Genomic DNA, 19,883 nt, shown 5'->3' on the forward strand with positions numbered 1-19,883 from the left:
GTTACTTGCTTTCACAGCTTCTGTGGTATCTTGGACCATTACATGGAATTCAGTACAGTGGAACCTCTACTTAAGAGTGTCCCAACTTAAGAGCATTTTGAGTTAAGAGCTGTCACTCAGCCTGCATTTAGTTTTGACATAAGATCAGTATTTTGAGTTAAGTGCTTGTGCCAGAGGGAGGACTAGCACCAGAGGGAGAGCTAGCACCAGAGGGAGAGCTAGCATGAGAGTACAGGGCTTTAGAGCTTCAAGGGAGACCCTCCGTGCCTCATGCTCTTGTCTGCTTTGAGGAACTTTGGATTGGTTGGTTTTCTGTGATTTTTATTCCTGGTATGTTGGCTTCATGAAGAGAGGGGGGAGGGAGAATGAAATGAGTACAGTATGAAGAAAATGCCTCTTCACTTTGTGCTTTGCACTTCCTTGCCACAACTTTCTACTTCTACCATTGTGATACAGCTTTTTGGTTCCACCATTCTAAAGCTGATCTTTCTTTTTTATTGTTTCATATGAATATTTGTTATTTATAAAGTACATTTTCTTACTTAAAAACTCGTAACAAAAAAATGAGCAGGGTATGGGGGAGTCAGAGGGCCGGAACAGAGTAACAGTATTTCAATGGGAAAATTCACTTTGAGATAAGGGCATTTTAAGTTAAGAGCTTGATCATGGAATGAATTAAAGTCTTAAGTCAAGGTATCACTGTATATATTATGCACAGGTCTACCATGTTGGAAAAGGAACGTTTAGTTGAGACGCAGATAAGACACTCTGAACCAGATCTAGTTATGTACACTGAGATATTATTATTATTATTAATTACCCGCCTCTCCTTTTGGTGCAAGACAGGCACAACATAAGTCAAATAATCTATAAAACCACATATTAAAGCATAGTGAAAATGGAACCATAAAAGCACATATTAAAGCATAAAAATATGAAAATATCTGGGACAAAAGTTAAAACACAAAAAAAATAGAATGTGATTTAAAAGTCACAATTAAAACACAATTACTATTCCACATTTACGAAGTTCTGACTTTGATTTGATTTAAAATGTTCTCTCTAAGAATCTATAGGTTCCCCAGTGTTCTATTTGCTGGGAGACTTAGAAATTCCTAGAAAGATTTTTTTTAGATAAAAAAGTATTTTTACTTGCAGTTTTTCACTTTCACAAGGGTCCTGTGCCCCTATACCAAGAAAATGGGGAGGGATGATTGTAGATGAAAATGTGCAGCCAGTGTATATGGATCACGTTATCAGGGCTGAAGTGTGAGCAGGACAACAGTCTTCCCGCTGTTTACTGTCATTATACGGTTCCTTCAGTGACAGTGATGTCATGGCCTAGTTATGTGTTCTCCACAAGCAGGAAATCTTTTTAAAAGAAGCCAAAATACAAACTACAAAGTCCAAGTGGTTAAGGCCTGATCTGCCTAAATCTTTCTTAATTCCAAATAAGCTGCTTCATATTTTCAAACATTAACCTAAATCATTGTCAATCCTGCCTTGGGACATTTTGAATCAAAAGTGCCTACAAAGTTTGGTCTTGTTCAGCATTCTTTGATTTTTACATTTGAAGAAACCACACAACTATGAATCCAAATCATTACATTCTTGGGAGGTAATTACAGCAGAAGTTTAGTAGACTACATATAAGAAAAGATTCTAGAATGTAATCACACTACACTGTAGGCCTCTAAAGAAACTCCTGTATCAGCTAGACTTTGGAGGTATCTTATAAATACATTTGTAATATCTATGTGTCAACCATTTACTTTATGTTTCCACAAGCTATCATTCTTTTTTCTGTTTTGAAATGTTTACAATAAAATACAACAGTTTCTAAAAGTTCCATTTTAAGCATGCATATTCAGATGTTACTCTTAATAAGTTCAACAAACCATAACTAACACTACAGTCCAAAGAACAAGAGGTTTTACTCCTTAGCCTTTGCTTTACAGAAAATGAAGTCAATTTTTGCAATAATAAAGTCTAAGTCTGAAGGATCAAGATGTCATCCATTTGAAGATTCATGGCAGTTTTTCCTTCCCTTTTACACCTTTCTCTCCACCACAAAGCACTTCAAAACAAACAAACAACTACTTCCAAACAAAAATACATGAAAGCGTAAAACGATATCCACTGCTGTACTCTTAAGATGCTACAGATTTTATATTTTTTAAAACCCAAGAAACATAAAATGTCCCACAAATTTAAAAAATGTAAAACAAAACCAGATATATCGGAATGTTAAAATACTAGAAACGTCCTTTGTCTCAAGTCTCTTTGCTTTAAAAATAAATGTTAGAATTTGCATAATCCTCTCCTCCAACACGCATTACTCTTTTGGATATGCTTAACAGAAGCAATTGTCTCTCTGGCCCTTAATTCCAAAGAAACACATTTAATCTTTTAAAAAAGATTTGAACAGTCCTCTGCCCTCTCTTCCAACAAGCATCATTTTTTCAGCTACAGTATGTTTAAGTGAAATGGTTGTTTCACTGGCAGTTTATTTCCATCAGTAGAGCTAAGAGTTCTCCTTTACAGAAGTATTTTATAAAAGAAAGTGACTGGAAACCACTGTTTTGATGAGTCCTAGCACTGCTAGGCAGAAGTTTTGAGAAAAAGACTGAAAACAGTTTTCCAAAGGGTGTGTATGCAGCAGTTCATACCAATGCCTCCTTGCCACAAAACTCATTATTATGGCATCCAAGTTAAAGGGAAAGTGATTACTCATAACACCAAAATCAGATTAAAGACGCCAAGATCCCAGGAGGGGTAAAGTGGGAAAAGACTGTCCTATGAAATGGAACAAAAGGCGACAGGCCTCACAATGGCAAAAATACTAAAAATACTATCCGATCCACAGTCAGCCCAGTGGCGTCTGTCTTTTTACCTGTGCTGAGAAGGCAGGTGCTGGTGATGATGATGAGGGAGGGGGTGAATCATGCCCGCGACGGTTCTCTTCGTCTTCCGGAGAATCATCCAGGAGAACTTTGCCACTCTTGTTGAGTTTCCACATTATTGGGGGGAGGGGGGGGGAGTGGGAAGGTGAAGGGAAGCAAACTGGGGAGGGAGGAAAGGAGGGAGAGAAGTGGGTGGTTGAGCCTGTCTTATTTATCCCTGAGAAAAGTGGAGGAGAGAGAGAGAGAGAGAGAGAGAGAGAGAAGGGGAAAATGGGAATGACTTTGCTATTCAGGTTAGTTAGAACTGCCCTGGAGAAGGAAAAAAGAGCGCTTTGAAAGACACCTTGGCCCAGGCATAAAAGCCAAGAGATCAGACGAAAAATATGCAAAAAAAAAAGTGCACGGAATATGTAAAAATAGTAATAGAGGCAAGAAGTGAAGAGGCACTCCCCACTCACCAGGCCCACAGCCTCACACCTTCAAGGCCCGGAAAACCCACCAAGGAGCAGCTCCATCTTATTCCATGCCAAGAAAGGAGGCGTGGGCCTCCGAAGCTCCAGAAAAGAGAGCAAAAAAAGACACTCCCACTTTTGAATATGGATCTGGTTGGACTGGAGATTCAGCCGAGTCAGAAGTGGCTTCGATCTGTACATGCTCAGAGGTACCTCTAAGGAGTTAAAGGGGTGCTGAAGAGGGGAATCTCAAGAAGGGACCCTGATACTTTGGAGAGGGGAGGGTTTGCTAGGGACGAGCCTCTCCCATTCCTAATCATGTATACAATTTGCTGAGATAGAGATTCAGGTAAGTCAGAGGCAATTGCAATCTGCACATGCTCGAGGCACTCTACGCAGGAAAAGGGCACTGAATGGGGAAGAAGGAAGGTGCTTTTCCTGCATGACAGGCCCCTTCCACACAAGTGAAAAAAATCCCACATGATCTGCTTTGAACTCAAATATATGGCAATGTGGACTCGGATAACCCAGTTCAAAGCAGATATTGTGGGATTTTCTGCTTTGATATTCTGAGATATAGAGCTGTGTGGGAAGGCCCACAGGGGGTTAGACTAGATGGCCCATGTGGTCTCTTCCAACTCTATGATTCATGCTGCGGGAAGTAATGAGACCCTCTCATTCTCCAATGAGTATCCAGCCTAGTTGCCACAGAGTAATGGCTCAGCTGAGCCAGAGACAGCTGCAATCTGTACATGCTCAGAAGCAACCTTGATCAGGAAAAAGAGGGCATCAAAAGCAGAAAAACTCAGAAAGAGACCTTGACACTGGAGGGGAGTTTGAGAAGTAGACTTCCCTGTTTATTCAGCCAGGCTTTTAAAGATGGAGGTGTTTAAGATCAATTAAGTGGGTGCTGGGGTTTTAAACTTTGAATGTTTCTTAATGGCTTTTTAACTGGGAATTTAGTAATTCTGGTTCTATTTAAGTCTGTTTGAATGTTCCTGTATTTGTCTATTTTCAAATGGTTACGCTGGTGCTTTTCTTTTAAGTCGCCTTGCATCCCCTTTGGTGGAGATAAAGCGGATTATGAATAAATATAGTAAAGGTAAAGGTTTCCTGACATTAAGTCTAGTCATGTCTGACTCTGGGAAGTGGTCTTCATATCCATTTTTAAGCCAAAGAGCCGGCGATATCCATAGATGCCTCCAAGGTCATGTGGCCGGCATAACTGTATGACAAAGCAGGAAAGTATTGATCTACTCACATTTGCATGTTTTCGAACTGCTAGGTTAGCAGAAGCTGGGGCTAACAGCAGGAGTTCATCCCACTCCCCGGATTTGAACCGCCAACTTTTTAGTGAGTAAGTTCAACAGCTCAGCGGTTCAACCCCTGTACCACCAGGGGACCCAAGCGGGGTATGAATAAGTATGAATAAATATAATAACAATAATTTCCCAGTCCTAAAATAGTATACAATTGGGTTAATTAGTCATGTAATATTACTAATAATATTGCAGTAGAGTACAATATATGTTAATATTGTGCTATGCCAATAATATCATATATTGTATATATAATGATGATGATGATGCAATGTAATACAATACTAGTATTATAATTACTATATTAATTATAATACTGATAATATATAATAATAATTAACGATACTGTTTTATTCTTGCGTATTTGTATATTTTAAGTTATTCTGAAAGCTATCAAGTAAAGAACACATTTCCTGGGAGAAGAACCAGGAAAATAAGATTCTGATTGTAAATTGATGGGTCAGCTGCTGTCCTTTCCTTTTTGCCTTGTCTTTTACTCTAGTTGTATTTTGAAATGATCAAATAAATAAATTAAATAAATATTATATTTTAAGTTGTATTTAATTGTTTTTAGTTGTGAGACTCTGAGTATCTGTATGGAGAGATAAAGCGGGATATAAGTAAATAAGTGAAGAGAGTGGGGGCCAGGGGACAGTTCCATCTTGTCTCCTCTGCTATTCTAGTAATATAAGATAATATATTGTATATATTGTATAGGAGCCCCCAGTGGTACAGTGGGTTAAAGCGCTGAGCTTGTTGACCGAAAGGTTGCAGGTTTCGATTCTGGGAGCGGCGTGAGCTTCCGCTGTCAGCCCTAGCTTCTGCCAATCTAGCAGTTCGAAAACATGAAAATGTGAGTAGATCAATAGGTACCATTCCAGCAGGAAGGTAATGGCGCTCCATGCAGTCATGCCGGCCACATGACCTTGGAAGTGTCTATGGACAACGCCGGCTCTTCGGCTTAGAAATGGAGATGAGCACCACATCCCAGAGTCAGGGGACAACGTTTACCTTTAATATATTATATATACACATAATGTTTATAATATTATAATGCAATGCAATATAATACAACTAATAATAAGATATTATAATTATATATTTATATTACATGTAATATTAATAATAATATTACAATATAACGGTATAGTCCAATATAGTAATATTTAATGATGATATTGTACTATGCTAATAATATAATATATTGTGTGAAGTGAAGCTGCTCTGAGTCCCCTTCGGGGTGAGAAGGGTAAATCAATACATAAATAAATTATTCAGAGGCAGTTGCAGTCTGTACATGGGTTGTTGTAGATTTTTTCGGGCTATATGGCCATGTTCTAGAGGCATTCTCTCCTGACGTTTCGCCTGCATCTATGGCAAGCATCCTCAGAGGTAGTCTGTACATGCTCAGAGGCACTCAGAGGCCCCATTCAGGGCCCACAAACAGGGAGATTAGATGCAAGAGACCCTCCCCTTCTTCAAAATCTTATCTCCTCCGGCTGCAGCTGGGGAGAGATATTACATCAGAAGCAATAGCAAGCTGTACCTGGCCAGAGCGGGAAAAATAGGGCTTGAGGCTGAGGGAGGGGAGCAAGAGGCCTTCCTCCAAAATGTGGCTCTGGCTGTGGAGGAAAGAAGGGAGAAGGGACGGAGACACCAGGAGGAGGAGGAGGAGGAGGAGGAGGAGGCGAATAAGATGGCCCTCCTTCCCTCAAGGCCCTTCTCCCGCCGCCCCCACCCCACCGACCCCTTCCCCCTTCACCTGGGACCGTCGAGAGAGAGCAGCGCCGCCGCCAAAGCAGCAGCAGCTCCGAAGCGGAGAGCGGCCAGCGCTGCCATGTTTGCAGCTGACTGACTGGACGGAGGGAGGGAGGGGCGCGCGGAGGGGGAAACAGCCAGCCAGGGGGGCGGGGGGAGAGAGGGAAAGGGCTTGCCGCGTTGTCACGGCAACCGCGCGTGCGCCCCCTCCCTCGCGCACACCCCCTTCCTCGCGCACACTGGAAGAAAGTGGGGGGGGGGCTCCTCTCCTTTATATACATGGGCAAACTTGGGCCTTCCAGGTGTTTTAGACATCAGCTCCCACAATGACTTCATGTCATTTCCTAATTGGGTCTGTCATTATCAAAAGAAACACATACGTGGGAAAAGTTTATTAAGCTACAAAAACTTTTTTGTGTGTGTGTCACATCCTGCAGCATCTTTTACTTATGAATTATTATTATTGACAAAAAGCAAAGTATGACACACCAAACGAGATATATATGCTGGGTTGTTGTAGGTTTTTTTGGGCTATATGGCCATGGTCTAGAGGCATTCTCTCCTGACGTTTCGCCTGCATCTATGGCAAGCATCCTCAGAGGTAGTGAGGTCTGTTGGAAGTAGGAAAAATGGGTTTATATATCTGTGGAAAGACCAGGGTGGGACAAAAAACTCTTGTCTGCTGGAGCTAGGTGTGAATGTTTCAGCTGACCACCTTGATTAGCATTTAATGGCTTGGAAGTGCCTGAGGGAATTTTTTTTGTTGAGAGGTGATTTGATGTGCCTGATCGTTTACTCTCTGTTGTTTTGCTGTTGTAATTTTTGAGTTTTTTAATACTGGTAGCCAGATTTTGTTCATTTTCATGGGTTTTTCCTTTCTGTTGAAATTGTCCACATGCTTATTATATATGCTTGATTTCAAATCACAAGTCGAACACTTCCCAAGCGTTTAGGACTGTGTGATGTAATAATAATAATAACTATTTATTTATTTATTTGACCAGTCATATGACCATTTCAAAATGACTTTGTGATGTATTTTGGAATGATGTGCGCAGATCCAAGTAAGGTGGCCTTTTGCAGTTGACAGATAGTGATTTTGCCAATGTATTGTCGAAGGCTTTCATGGCCTGCATCTATGGCAAGCAACCTCATCTCACTACCTCTGAGGATGCTTGCCATAGATGCAGGCAAAATGTCAGGAGAGAATGCCTCTAGAGCATGGCCATATAGCCCGAAAAAACCTACAACAACCCAGATTTTGTCAAAGTTTATGATTTCCAAATGCCGACTGAGGTCTTTTGGCACGGCACCCAGTGTGCCCATTACCACTGGGACCACCTGTACTGGTTTATGCCAGAGCCTTTGCAGTTCGATTTTGAAGTCTTGATAACAGCTGAGTTTTTCCTGTTGTTTTTCGTCAATTCGGTCGTCACCTGGTATGGCGACATTAATAATCCAAACTTTTTTCTTTTCCACAATCGTGATGCCTGGTGTATTGTGTTCCAAAACCTTTTCAGACTGGATTTAAAAGTCCCACAGTATTTTTGTGTGTTCATTTTCCACTACCTTTGCAGGTTTATGATCCCACCAGTTCTTTACTACTGGCAGATGGTACTTGTGCCAAAGCTCCAATGAATCATTTGGGCCACAGAGTTGTGCCTCTGTTTGTACCACCAAACCCTTCTAGTGTTTTCTCTTGGTCATGGGAATCCTGTGTGCCACATTTGGTTCAATTCAATCATTGGTGGAGTTCAGAATGCTCTTTGATTGTAGGTTAACTATAAATCCCAGCAACTACAACTCTCAAATGGCAAACTCATATTTTTTGAGTGATGGTCACTTCCTGGATTAGTAGGTGTCTTGTGCCCAAATTTGGAGACAATTTGCCCAGTGGTTTTTGAGTTATGTTAATCCCACAAACGAACATTACATTTTTATTTATATAGATAGATATATATGCTCATATAGATTTTTGTAGACTCATATAGAGACTCACAAAAACCATATGTGTATGTTTACTTGTGTGTGTCTGTGTCTGTGTGTGTGTGTGTGTGTGTGTCTGTCTGTCTGTCTGTCTGACTGCTCATCATAGACGTACTCATCACATATAGAAACTCATAGAGGAAAACCAGTGAGCTCTAATGAATTTAGTCCCCCGAGTCAAGCCTGCTCAACAGGCTACGCTTGATTTAAAAACAGAATGGAGAATTCCAATACAAACAAAGCTCTGTAGAAGTGTGTGTGACAATTCGTTACATGACACTCTTTATCAATGTCTGAGGTAAACCACAACATAAATATGACACCAAAAAAGTGGCTCAAAAAAGTCTTGTCTGTTTTCAGAAAGCTGTTCATGTTGTCCAAGCCAAGTTCCAGTGATCAGCTATAATTCCCTTCTAAGAGCAAATCCCTATGCTATTTCCTCTGTATAAAGGCAATGATCTGTAATCATCTACTTAGTTAAGATTACTTAGAATCATAGCATCTTTGGGTCAAACTATCTGCTGTATAGGAACACACAATCAAAGCACTCCCGACAGATGGCCATCCTCTGCTCACAAGCCTAAAGCAAGGAGGCTGCATATTCCACTGCCGAAAAGTTCTTACTCTCAGGAAGTTCTTCCTAATGTTTAGGTGGAATCTTTTTTTTCCTGCTGTGCAATTTGAATCCATTGCTTTTTGTCCTTGTCTCCAGAGCAGCAGAAAACAAGCTTGCTCCATCCTCAATGTGACATCTTTTCCAATATTCAAACATGACTGTCATATCCCCTCCAGCCCGCTTTTCTCCAAGCTAAACAGACCCAGCTCCCTCGGCCATTCCTCATATGGCTTGGTTTCTAAACATTTAATCATTTTGGTTGCCCTTCTCTCGACACATTCCAGCTTGTCAATATCCCTCTTGAATTGTGTGGCCCAGAAATGGACACAGGGTTATTCCAGGTGAGATCTGACCAAAGCAGAACAGAGGGGCGCCATTATTTCCTTTGATCTAGACACTATACTCCTATTGATGCAGCCCAGAACCACACTGGCTTTTTTAGCTGCCACGTCACAGGGGAAAAAATGTTTGCCTTTGCATTCCTCTAAGGCTGAGAGAGAGACTTTCCCAAGGACAGTTTCCATGGCTGAGTGAAGAATTCATGCCCTGTTCTCTGGAGTTTTATTCCAATAGTTTAACCATGCAGACTCTCATATACATATACATTATGCATTCACACACACATATTGAAGTTATTAACAACAGGATTGATGTATAAAACATGAACAATTCAGCTCCTGCCTTCTCTGGTTGCTAAAGATAAGCTGCATATATAGAGGCAGTTCTGAACATTGCTTCCAGCACCACAGACAGACAGACTGACTGACAGACAGATCTGCCTGCCTCCTGTCATCTAAATGGATAGATAGATAGATAGATAGATAGATAGATAGATAGATAGAGGGGGATAGAGAGGATAGAGTAGATATGTTGATAGGAGAGATAAGTATATTATTAGATAGATAGATTTTACTTATTTATTTAATTCGTGCCAGGAGCTACTTGAGAAACTGCAAATCGCTTGTGGTGTACCCCCGGTGGCACAATTGGTTAAACCGTTGTGCCAGCAGGACTGAAGACCGACAGGTCAAAGGTTCAAATCCAGGGAGAGCGCAAATGAGCTCCCTCTGTCAGCTCCAGCTCCCCATGCGGGGACATGAGAGAAGCCTCTGACAAGGATGGTAAAACATCAAAACATCAGAGCATCCCCTGGGCAATGTCCTTGCAGACAGCCAATTCTCACACCAAAAAAGAAGATAGGCAAGACAAGGCAAGGACTGGCCATAAGCTTCTGTTGTCCTTTGGACTGCTGGTATAAAAATACTGCTGAATGCATTTGCTAAGGGTGGCTGTTTGAATTGCTTGGGCCTAGGATTACCAGACAATCTCAAGCCTAAATCATAGTAGCTCTGCTGTAGAAAAGAGGGAAGAGTCCAACAAAGAGCTCTATACAGGAATAAACCAACAAAGCCTAGCCTCTGGGGGGTGTTATACTCGACCCAAAAACGAATACAAAGGAAGGTATCGACACTATTGGGAACACCTATAAACAGGGGGAACTGAAGCATAGGAGAGGAAAAGGCAGAGCTAAGACTTCACACTTTCCTGTAGCTCCCCTGATAGCCTCTGAATGGCAATTTTTGAAGCAGAATTCAGCTATCCTTCTAGTTGGGTTCTTTAGGTCGAATGGGATAGGATTCCATCAATCTTTCACTGTAGGCAGCAAATTATTTGTCACCCCAGCTCTTACTTCACAATTTAAATGTGCCTCATTGTGTCTATTTAAAGCAAATGATAGGTCAACAAAAACCAAACTGCTGTGATGTTGTCAAAATACATGGATGTCACCCTATATCACCTCTGAGTGCTAATCTACCATCTCAGAGTTATTACTCAATTCAAAATCCCAGGCAGTTCCAATGACTCTATCAAGGTTTCAAAGCATGATGTATTTTTCATATATCTTCCAAAAAGTTATATTGATTTGAGGCCAAGGAGGAATAAAATTGAATTCTGAACTATGTTGCTAATGCATAAAATGTTATGGCTTTGAAATTGGGCATCTTACTGCTACAAACTATTGTATTACTACTGAAGGGGAATGCTTTTCCGTTAAGAGCACAGATAGCTTTTCTATCGAGCCCATTTATTCTTTCTCTTGACCTTGAAAGGAATTGAGATAACAGTAACTTTTTAAAAGTGACATTGGACACTTAGGAAAACTTTTACAATAGATTAATATTGTTTCTGCCAACCTGTCTCACCACCTTGAACAAATCTGATCATTGTATATATTTCCTTTCTTTCCTGAAGAACTCAAAATATTATAAAAACTAGTCATTGCAACCCCAATAGACCTGTGTTCTTAAACAATGGTCTCTCGGTGTTATATCATAGGGCCAGCCATGCCATTAGGCAAAGAGAAGTGAGTATGGACCACTCGAACAACCACCATGTCACACTACACAGAGAAGCCATTGAAATCCACAAGCAAGTGGACAATTTCAACTGAAAGGAAGAAACCATGAAAATGAACAAAATCTGGCTATTAAAAATCTCCAAAATCATAACAGTAAATAAAGAACAACATTAAAAAACAAGGGGATTCCAGACAAGAAACAATTAGGGCCAGCTAATTACCTCCCAACAAAGGATTTTCCCAGGCAGGAAGCAGTCAGGCATTGAAACTGCTGGGCCATTAAATGCTAATCAAGGTGGCCAATTGAAACATTCACACCTACCTCAAATAGACAAGAGTTCTTTCTCCCACCCTGGACATTCCACAGATATATAAACCCCATTTTCCTAGTTTCCAGCAGACCTCACAACCTCTGAGGAGGCCTGCCATAGATGCAGGCAAAATGTCAGGAGAGAATTCTTCTGGAATGTGGCCATACAGCCCCGAAAACTCAGAACAACCCATGGATTCTGGCATGAAAGCCTTCAACAATACATTTAGGTATTATAGGAGGCAGATTTGCAATATCATGAAAGCACTGAAACTTGCAGTGCTCAACTTGGCTGGATGACCTGTGTGTCGGAAATCAGGATGGGGTTTCCATACCATTCAAGCAACTGCATATAAAAATAAGCTTGCTCCAAGTGGTTGCACCTCTTTCATTCCTCTCCACTGTAAACGGCAGCAACTGCTGGGATTTGACATCCGGGGGAACAACGCATAATAAACAAAGTTCTGCTTTAATGAGATAGGATAGTGTCCTAAGATGCATCTACACTATACAAATTGAATTTTGCCAAAGATCTTCTTAGTCCCACTATAAAAAAGGTCAGCTGCTGTCCTCACCTTTTTGCCTTGTTTTTTTTTTACTCATGTTCTATTTTGAAATGGTCATATGACTGATCAAATAAATAAATATTATTATTATTATTATTATTATTATTATTATTATTATTATTATTGCATCTACACTATAGTTAGTGCAGTTTGGAACCACTTTAACTGCCATGGCTCAATACTATTTAGATCCTTGGATTCGTAGTTTGGTGAAGCTCCAGCACTTTTTGACAGAGAAGGCTCAAGACCTTGTAAAACTACAATGCCCAGGATTCCATAGCCTTAAGCCATGACAGTTAAAGTGTTGTTAAACAGTATAGATTAGTGGTTCTCAACCTGTGTGTCCCCAGGTGTTTTGACCTACAACTCCCAGAAATCCCAGCCAGTTTACCAGCTCCTGGGACTTCTGGAAGTTGAAAGCCAAAACATCTGGGTATTGAGAACCACTGGTATAGATGCACCCCTAGTCAGGTACAGTGAAAAGATGATTAAACATGTCGTCTCCAAGATCAACCACTTAATAGTTTGAAAGTAAACAGCCTGGAGCTGAAACATCACTTATTCCAGGGAAGAAAAATATTGGCAAAGCATCAATTGCATTGACTCTTTATTTATTATTTATTTATTTAGTTACAGTATTTCTATCCTGCCTTTCTCAAGCCCGAAGGCGACTCAAGGTGGCTTACAAATTGGCAGCAATTTGATGCCATAACAATCCACAATATAAATTTAAAACATTATAAAATCCATACAAAACCCATTAAAAACATATAATAACCAATGTGAAGATAATATAACTGCAGCATTAAGCCATACGTAAATACTTTCATCTCCTGAAGCTCCTATGCCTCAAGCATTGATATTCATCAAAGAACAAGAAACCATCAGTTTAGAAATATGCAGAGACTGAAAAGAACAAAATGTCTTTCCCAAAGCAAAATATTTACGCACACAGAGGAAAAAGCATTTGTAAGTGTCTATGTCACTGTAACTAGATACCAAGACCATTGTTCTAGTGCCCACTTAAACAGGTTCACCCATGGGAGGCCTTGCCCTAGTTTGGCACCCATGTTTAGAGTGCTGGAGATTTATAGGCTTAATAGTAAATGGAAGATTTTTTTTACAAAAGTAAAATACAAATTAACCATAAGACTAAATGCCTCATACTAATTGTACTCTTTATGGAAAGACCAAAGAGAAGCTAGTTCTTTAGCTAAAATAGACTGATAAAGTGCGGCCATCTGTCGGGGGTACTTCAAATGCAATTGTCCTGCTTCTTGGCAGGGGGTTGTACTGGAGGGCCCACAAGGTCTCTTCCAACTCTATGATTCTATGCTCTGCTTTCCTGTTGAGTTCTAAATCTCAACTTGTGGGTAGAACTAAAATATCATTGTGTGTGTGTGTGTGCGCGCGCGCACGCATGCATGTGTGTGGTATCTGTATAATATAGCTCACTTAAAATATCTTCCTGGTGTTTTAAAAATGGTTCATGATAATAGATATTTGAGATGATCAATTAAATCATATTGAATGTACCAGTTAAAGTAGCCATAGCCTTTGGCCCCCTCTATACTTCCACATAATACAATTTGAAATAAAATGTAATATAATATATTGTATATACATATAATATTTATAATATTATAATGTAATGCAATATAATACTCATAATATGATATTATAATTTTATATTTATATTACATGTAATGTTATTAATAATATTATAATATAATGGTATAATACAATATTGTAATATTATTACTGATATTGTACTATGCTAATAATATAATATTTTGTATGTGTATGTATATGTGTGTGTGTGTGTGTGTGTATATATATATATATATATATATATATATATATATATAGTAAGCTGCGCTGAGTCCCCTTCGGGGTGAGAAGGGTGGCATATAAGTACCAATAAATAATTAAATTATATGAGTCTACACTGCCCATGTAGTGCAGTTTCAAACTGTATTCTATGGCAGTACAGATGGAGCCTTTGTTATGGTGTTGCCAGATGTGCTGATCATAGCAATATCATATGCTATCATTAGCAATGGCATGAAGACAGAATGGGATGATCAAAACAAGCTCAAAGGTACTTATAAGGTGCTATACAAAATAAAACAACTGAAAATAACAAGGAGTTTTGTGCCCCTGAATTTTATTTTGGTGTATGTTTTTGTGGGATAGAGCCCACAAATCAAAATTATACGCAAATTATGTGTTCTCAAAAAGGCATAAATAGAAAATGGGCCAATGAGCTGTTGAGTCATGACCTGTTGATTCAATGGCCTGATATCCATATTACAACTTGAGATGCAGTTACCCAGACAGTTGAAAACTGAGCTTCAGGTACTTGCTGTGAACTTGTGGGCTTTATATTCTCATACAATGCCTTGTGCATTTCCATCAGAAACATACAATTTTCTTCATGGGACTAAATACTGCATGTTTGATTGAGACACATGTAGACTTTGGCCTCATCCACACCAACCATTTAATGCAGTTTCAAACCAGTATTGAAAAAAGTAGTTTCTCTGTGCAGATGATTACATAGGAAAGTCTGGAACCAGTATGAGGCTAGGGTGGTGATGATCCAAACTACAGAGCATTGATGTACAATAAGTGATTTCTTTTGCATGTTTTTTGTAGAGTTTGTTGTCTGGACACCACAATTCGAGGCATGCTTCAAACTGCATTAATGATCAGTGTAGATGAGGTTTTTGTAATTTAGGTTATATGCATGTAATTGGTATTAGTCACAGATTGTTTTAACATGCAGACACCATAAAGACTTTACACAATCACAAAGATTCCTCCTCCGAGTCAAAATGACCAAGGAACCTTCCACCCAACTCACCCGGAAGACAAGCTCCACCACCATACAAATGGCAAATCCGCTCTTGATTTTATTGCCACTCCTCCCTCAGCTACTCCAAATTAAACAAAATTTCTTTTGGTGTTGGAATCTATGTATGGCTTCAAAAATGTTCACTCAACTCTTAGCAACTGTGGAAACAGCAGCAGTAACATATTTTCTGCTGTGTCCCTATCAGAAGCTCCAAACATAGAAGGTATCAACTATGGAACACAGGTTTGCCGCAAGAAGAGCAAGACCAGCACAAAATCACATCTGATTTCTCAAGCACCAATATGACTCATACAGTATTTGGTTTTTAGTAGAAAACTCTTTTATATTTAATCAGACTGCTGCTCCTTTTATCAACCACCCTTTTAAACCCACTTTCTTCTGGGTTTTTGGGCCTGCATAGAAGGGCCCTAAGAAACATATGCTTTTCCTCCATGCTATATACCTTCCTAAACTGTCCAGAGATAAACAAATAATGTTTATAGTTTCCCGCTGTGGATGAAACTTTTGTTGGGTATTCATTACATCCCATGTGTGGAATTTTGCAGGAGGTTCTATCCATTTATAACCTTGACATGTTTTGCCATCATTTTTTTCCATTACAATATTATTATAATTATATCTCACTGTTTTGAGAGGGAAATGTAGAACAGCATCAACATTTCATTTGATTTGTACCATCAACATCTCTGTGTCTGGAAGCAACCACAAATGTATTCTTCTGCTCAAGACCTGGGGGGGAGGGGGGAGAGAGAATTACTGGATGAGTGATCTTTTCATATTTCTTTTTGCTTTAAAATATGATCCCACAGTGTTTTTCTTAATAACCACAGCTGAAGTCCAAACATGTGTTCTGTGCAAACATAAATAGCAACTCCCTTAATAATTACTAAATGTAAGAAGACCAAAGGGGGAAAAACTGTTTGCATAGATCATTAACCAAACAAAAGTTTTTCTAAGTGAACTTTTGTTATTAATCTGTTAATAAAGTCCAGCTTTGTTCCCCTTGTAAACATTTAAGCTGCAAGTTTATTCTAAAAGATGCATATAGTATAATATATAATTATAATAGAATCCTAGAGTTTGAAGATACCTCATGGGCCATCTAGTCCAACCCCATTTTGCCAAGAAGCAGGAAAATTGCCTTCAAAGCACTCCCAACAGATGGCTATCCAGCCTCTATTAAGGCTCAAAAGAAGGTGCCTCCGCCACACTCCAGAGCAGAGAGTTCCACTGCTGAACAGGTCTCACAGTTAGGAAGTTCTTCCTAATGTTCAGGTGGAATCTCCTTTCCTGTAGTTTGAAGCCATTGTTCCATGTAGTAGTCTTCAGGACTGCCTCCTCCCTATGACTTCCCCTCACATATTTACATATAGCCATCATCTCTCCTCTTAGCTTTTTCTTCTGCAGCCTAAACATGCCCAGCTCTTTAAGCTGCTCCTCATAGGGCTTGTTCTCCAGACTCTTGATCATTTTAGTTACCCTCCTCTGGACACATTCCAGCTTAGAGTCAGCATCTCCCTTAAATTGTGGTTCTCATCAACCCTTGGAATGTTCCTGAGCAGAAAACTGATCCTCTAACTCACAACAGTTGCCTATTCCTGTCCCTTACAATGTTAGGGATCTAGCAACACACCTAATTCTGATTTACATCACTTCTGCTTTTATTTTACTTTGTTTATCTTTTAGCCTCACAGAGCAAGCCTGTTTCTGCTCCACTGTATAAGCTCACATGCTTACTTAGTCCACAAAGATTCATGACACAATAAATCTACTTGTCTTTAAGGTGCTGTTTTTACTGGATGGCAGTAGGTTATCCCATGTTTGAAGATGCATTCAAGCAATTGTTATATCATGATGATAACCGAGGACTGTAAAATGTCATAGTTAGCATTTTAATGTCATTACTCAAAACATATGTCTCTGCTTAAAGTTATTTCTTAGTTGACTTTCAAGGCAGTGCATGAAATTGCATCACAGGATCTCAGGGTCGATCCAGACAGACCCAAGATGCAGGACCTGTCTCAGTTTTACTGGAGGCGTCCAAACAACGCCTCTGGTAAAAGCAAATTAATGAGGAGTAAACCAAGGTTTCCCTGGTTATTCCACATCAATAAGACACCTCATTAGATCCAGATCTTTATGAAAGATCTATGTCTAATGAGGTGCTGGGTCTGTGGGGATTCACTACCAGGACACATCACGTGTTTCCCAGGGGTGAGTCTCCACAGCCATTCTGCACCTTTGGGCTTCTGAAGCCTAAAGGTTGGGAAGGGTGCCACCCCCTCTCCCAGTCCCTAATTTCCCCCTAAAACTTACTGAAAGTGTCCCTGGCCCCCATGGAGCTTCTCCTTGCATCCTCATGGCACAAGAAAATGGCACGCAAGGAGGGATTTTCCTCCTCACCCTTTGCATCTCCTCAGGCATTCTTTTCTCATGTCATAGCCAGGAACCTTTTCAGTAAGTTTAAGAGGGGAAATCAGGGGACTTGGAGTGGCTTCATGCTATCTCAGTTTCAATCAGGATAGCATGTAGCCACTCCAGGAGAGAAATCTCAGGGTTTTGGGAGGAAGTGGGGACTAGAACCTATGCCAAACCAGGTTACTTTAACCCGTTTCAGCACAGGTTTTAATCATGTCTGGAAGTGCCCTCAGTTGAGTACACTAAGTTGAGGAAGATGCACATATAGTTGATCTATCACTGTTAATTAAATGTAAGAAATTATTTTTGTCTCTAATTTTAATACTGCATAAATTCAAGAATATTTGTCAGTAAGAAAAAGTAATTCTCCCCATTAAGATTGTATATTTATTCGGCAGAAAGATAGGAGAACATGTTATGTAAACTAGCTTCTTACAACACATTCAGAATGTTTTTTCAATAGGTTAACATTAGGTGAAAAGGGAATTAATGATCCCCAATCAAATGATTGTAGGACAAAATACGAAAAAGAATAACCCAGTGACATAAAACGTGAACTCACTTTAGCATGCAGTAAGATATTTCTATTTCAAAAAATATACAATAAATTCCATAAGCCAGGTCATCTGGTTTCTATTTTATTTATTTTAGCAGGCAACAAGGAATGCTTGCCCTGCTGCACATATATATCCCATCCAATATTATCACAGCAATACAGCAACGAAGAAGACAATATTCATCCTGAAATAATGTTGGGGCCTTACGCTAAACACTTTTAAAAGAACGATGATCACTTTTCACTGAAAAATAACCCTAGCAATAAATAATGGATAGAAATTAATAAATTAACAGCCTCCTATTTAACAACAAGTGATCGTGTCAAAAACAGAGCAATTGTTCATGGGGCTGAGTTCTCTTGGTTTTTGAATTTTCTGCTTAATTACTCTGTCATCTTGTTTGTTGACTTTTACAATTTTATCCCTGTTGATTACTTCTGTTTTCATGCTTTTCTCTACAGCCAATTCTTGAATTTAGAAGCAATGGGATGCCAATTAAAGAACTTTTATGAACTGAAAACTAAATAAAGAACAGCACAAAAGAATAAGAATAAATTGCCAGCTCATACTATGGAAGGATAAAATCAATGGAATTTATCAGGAACCAGGATTATATTGGACATATGAAGTACATTAAACCCAGTACATTACAGCTATGTTAGCTTCTGCCAGCCTAGCCTTTTTGAAAACATGCAAATGTGAATAGATCAATAAGTATCGCTCCAGCGGGAAGGTAACAGCACTACATGGAGTCATGGTGGCCACATGACCTTGGAGGTGTCTATTGGACAACACTGGTTTTTCGGCTTAGAAATGGAGATGAGCACCAACTCCCAGATTTGGACACAACTGGACTTAATGTCAGGGGAAAACCTTTACCTTTACCTAGGGCCATAAATATGTTTCTAAAAACTAAATAAATAACGAGGTAACCACTTTTGTTAATAATACAACATTAGTAAAGGCAGTGAGTTCTAATAGTCTTCATCCTGGAATAATGGATAATAACATGACTCATGAAAGGTAGGCAAGTATAAACGGATACAAATATCAGTTTATAATAAAATAAAAACATAAACTGGATATATTATACTGCCTTTCTGTAAATCCATGACATGGCTGCAACTGAATTATTGTGAAATCATGGGGAATCTGTTACCTATTGCATATCACCCTCTACCTTTTAGAAATCAAAATTTCAAAGTAGTTACTTGTCTGAGTAAATGATGGGGGGATAATAATGTGCAGGTTTGTATTCTAATTCTGGGAGTATAGCCAGTCAAAACAAAATACGGTCAGATAAGAAGGCAGCTCAGCTGGTCACTTAGAGGGAAAATACTAATAAAAATGTGATGCAGTGAGGTCCAGCCAAGTTAGCTTCTCCAAAGAAAATGAGAAGCCCTCCATGAATATGTGTGACTGTGAATGTTGCCCATCAGCAAAGTCCCACAGCTAGGCAGATAAACAAATTGCAGTCCTGGTTCTGCAAATGACTAATTCCTGCATAATGATGGAGAGAACGGGATATAAAGGTAGCACCTCTGGGCAGGAAACCCAATTGTAAAATTCTGGCTACCTAGAACTATTTCTTTGGAGATGCAAAGTACTCAAGTTGTAACTGATTTTGAAGGGAGGAGCAATAGAAGGTAAAGGCCAGCTGATAAGACTGTAACAGAATGTCTTAGGTGCTGATTACAATCCATAGAAAGGTTAAGGAAACTTTGAATTCACCAAATTCTTATTGAAACACCACTTGATAGA

The 19,883-nt window shown here is 39.5% G+C and overlaps 1 protein-coding gene across 3 annotated transcripts in view; it reads right to left on the reverse strand.

Moving 5' to 3' along the window:
* Positions 1-6,557, reverse strand: part of TDRP (testis development related protein) — a 39,603-nt gene extending 33,046 nt beyond the window's left edge. Inside the window, exons 1-2 of one of the 3 annotated variants that reach the window (XM_060752718.2) lie at positions 6,437-6,557; positions 2,894-3,120 (exon numbers count right to left, since the gene is read on the reverse strand). In XM_060752718.2, the coding sequence (XP_060608701.2) occupies positions 2,894-3,019 (126 nt within the window). In that variant the 5' untranslated portion in view covers positions 3,020-3,120; positions 6,437-6,557. Of the gene's footprint in view, positions 1-2,893; positions 3,121-3,361; positions 3,451-6,436 lie in introns of those variants that run through there. The other 2 variants (XM_067468229.1, XM_060752719.2) reach the window with 2 other exon arrangements.
* Between the last annotated feature and the right edge of the window lie 13,326 nt (positions 6,558-19,883).

This window comes from Anolis sagrei, chromosome 1 (assembly GCF_037176765.1).
Source record: "Anolis sagrei isolate rAnoSag1 chromosome 1, rAnoSag1.mat, whole genome shotgun sequence".
NCBI classification, from domain to species: Eukaryota; Metazoa; Chordata; class Lepidosauria; order Squamata; family Dactyloidae; genus Anolis; species Anolis sagrei.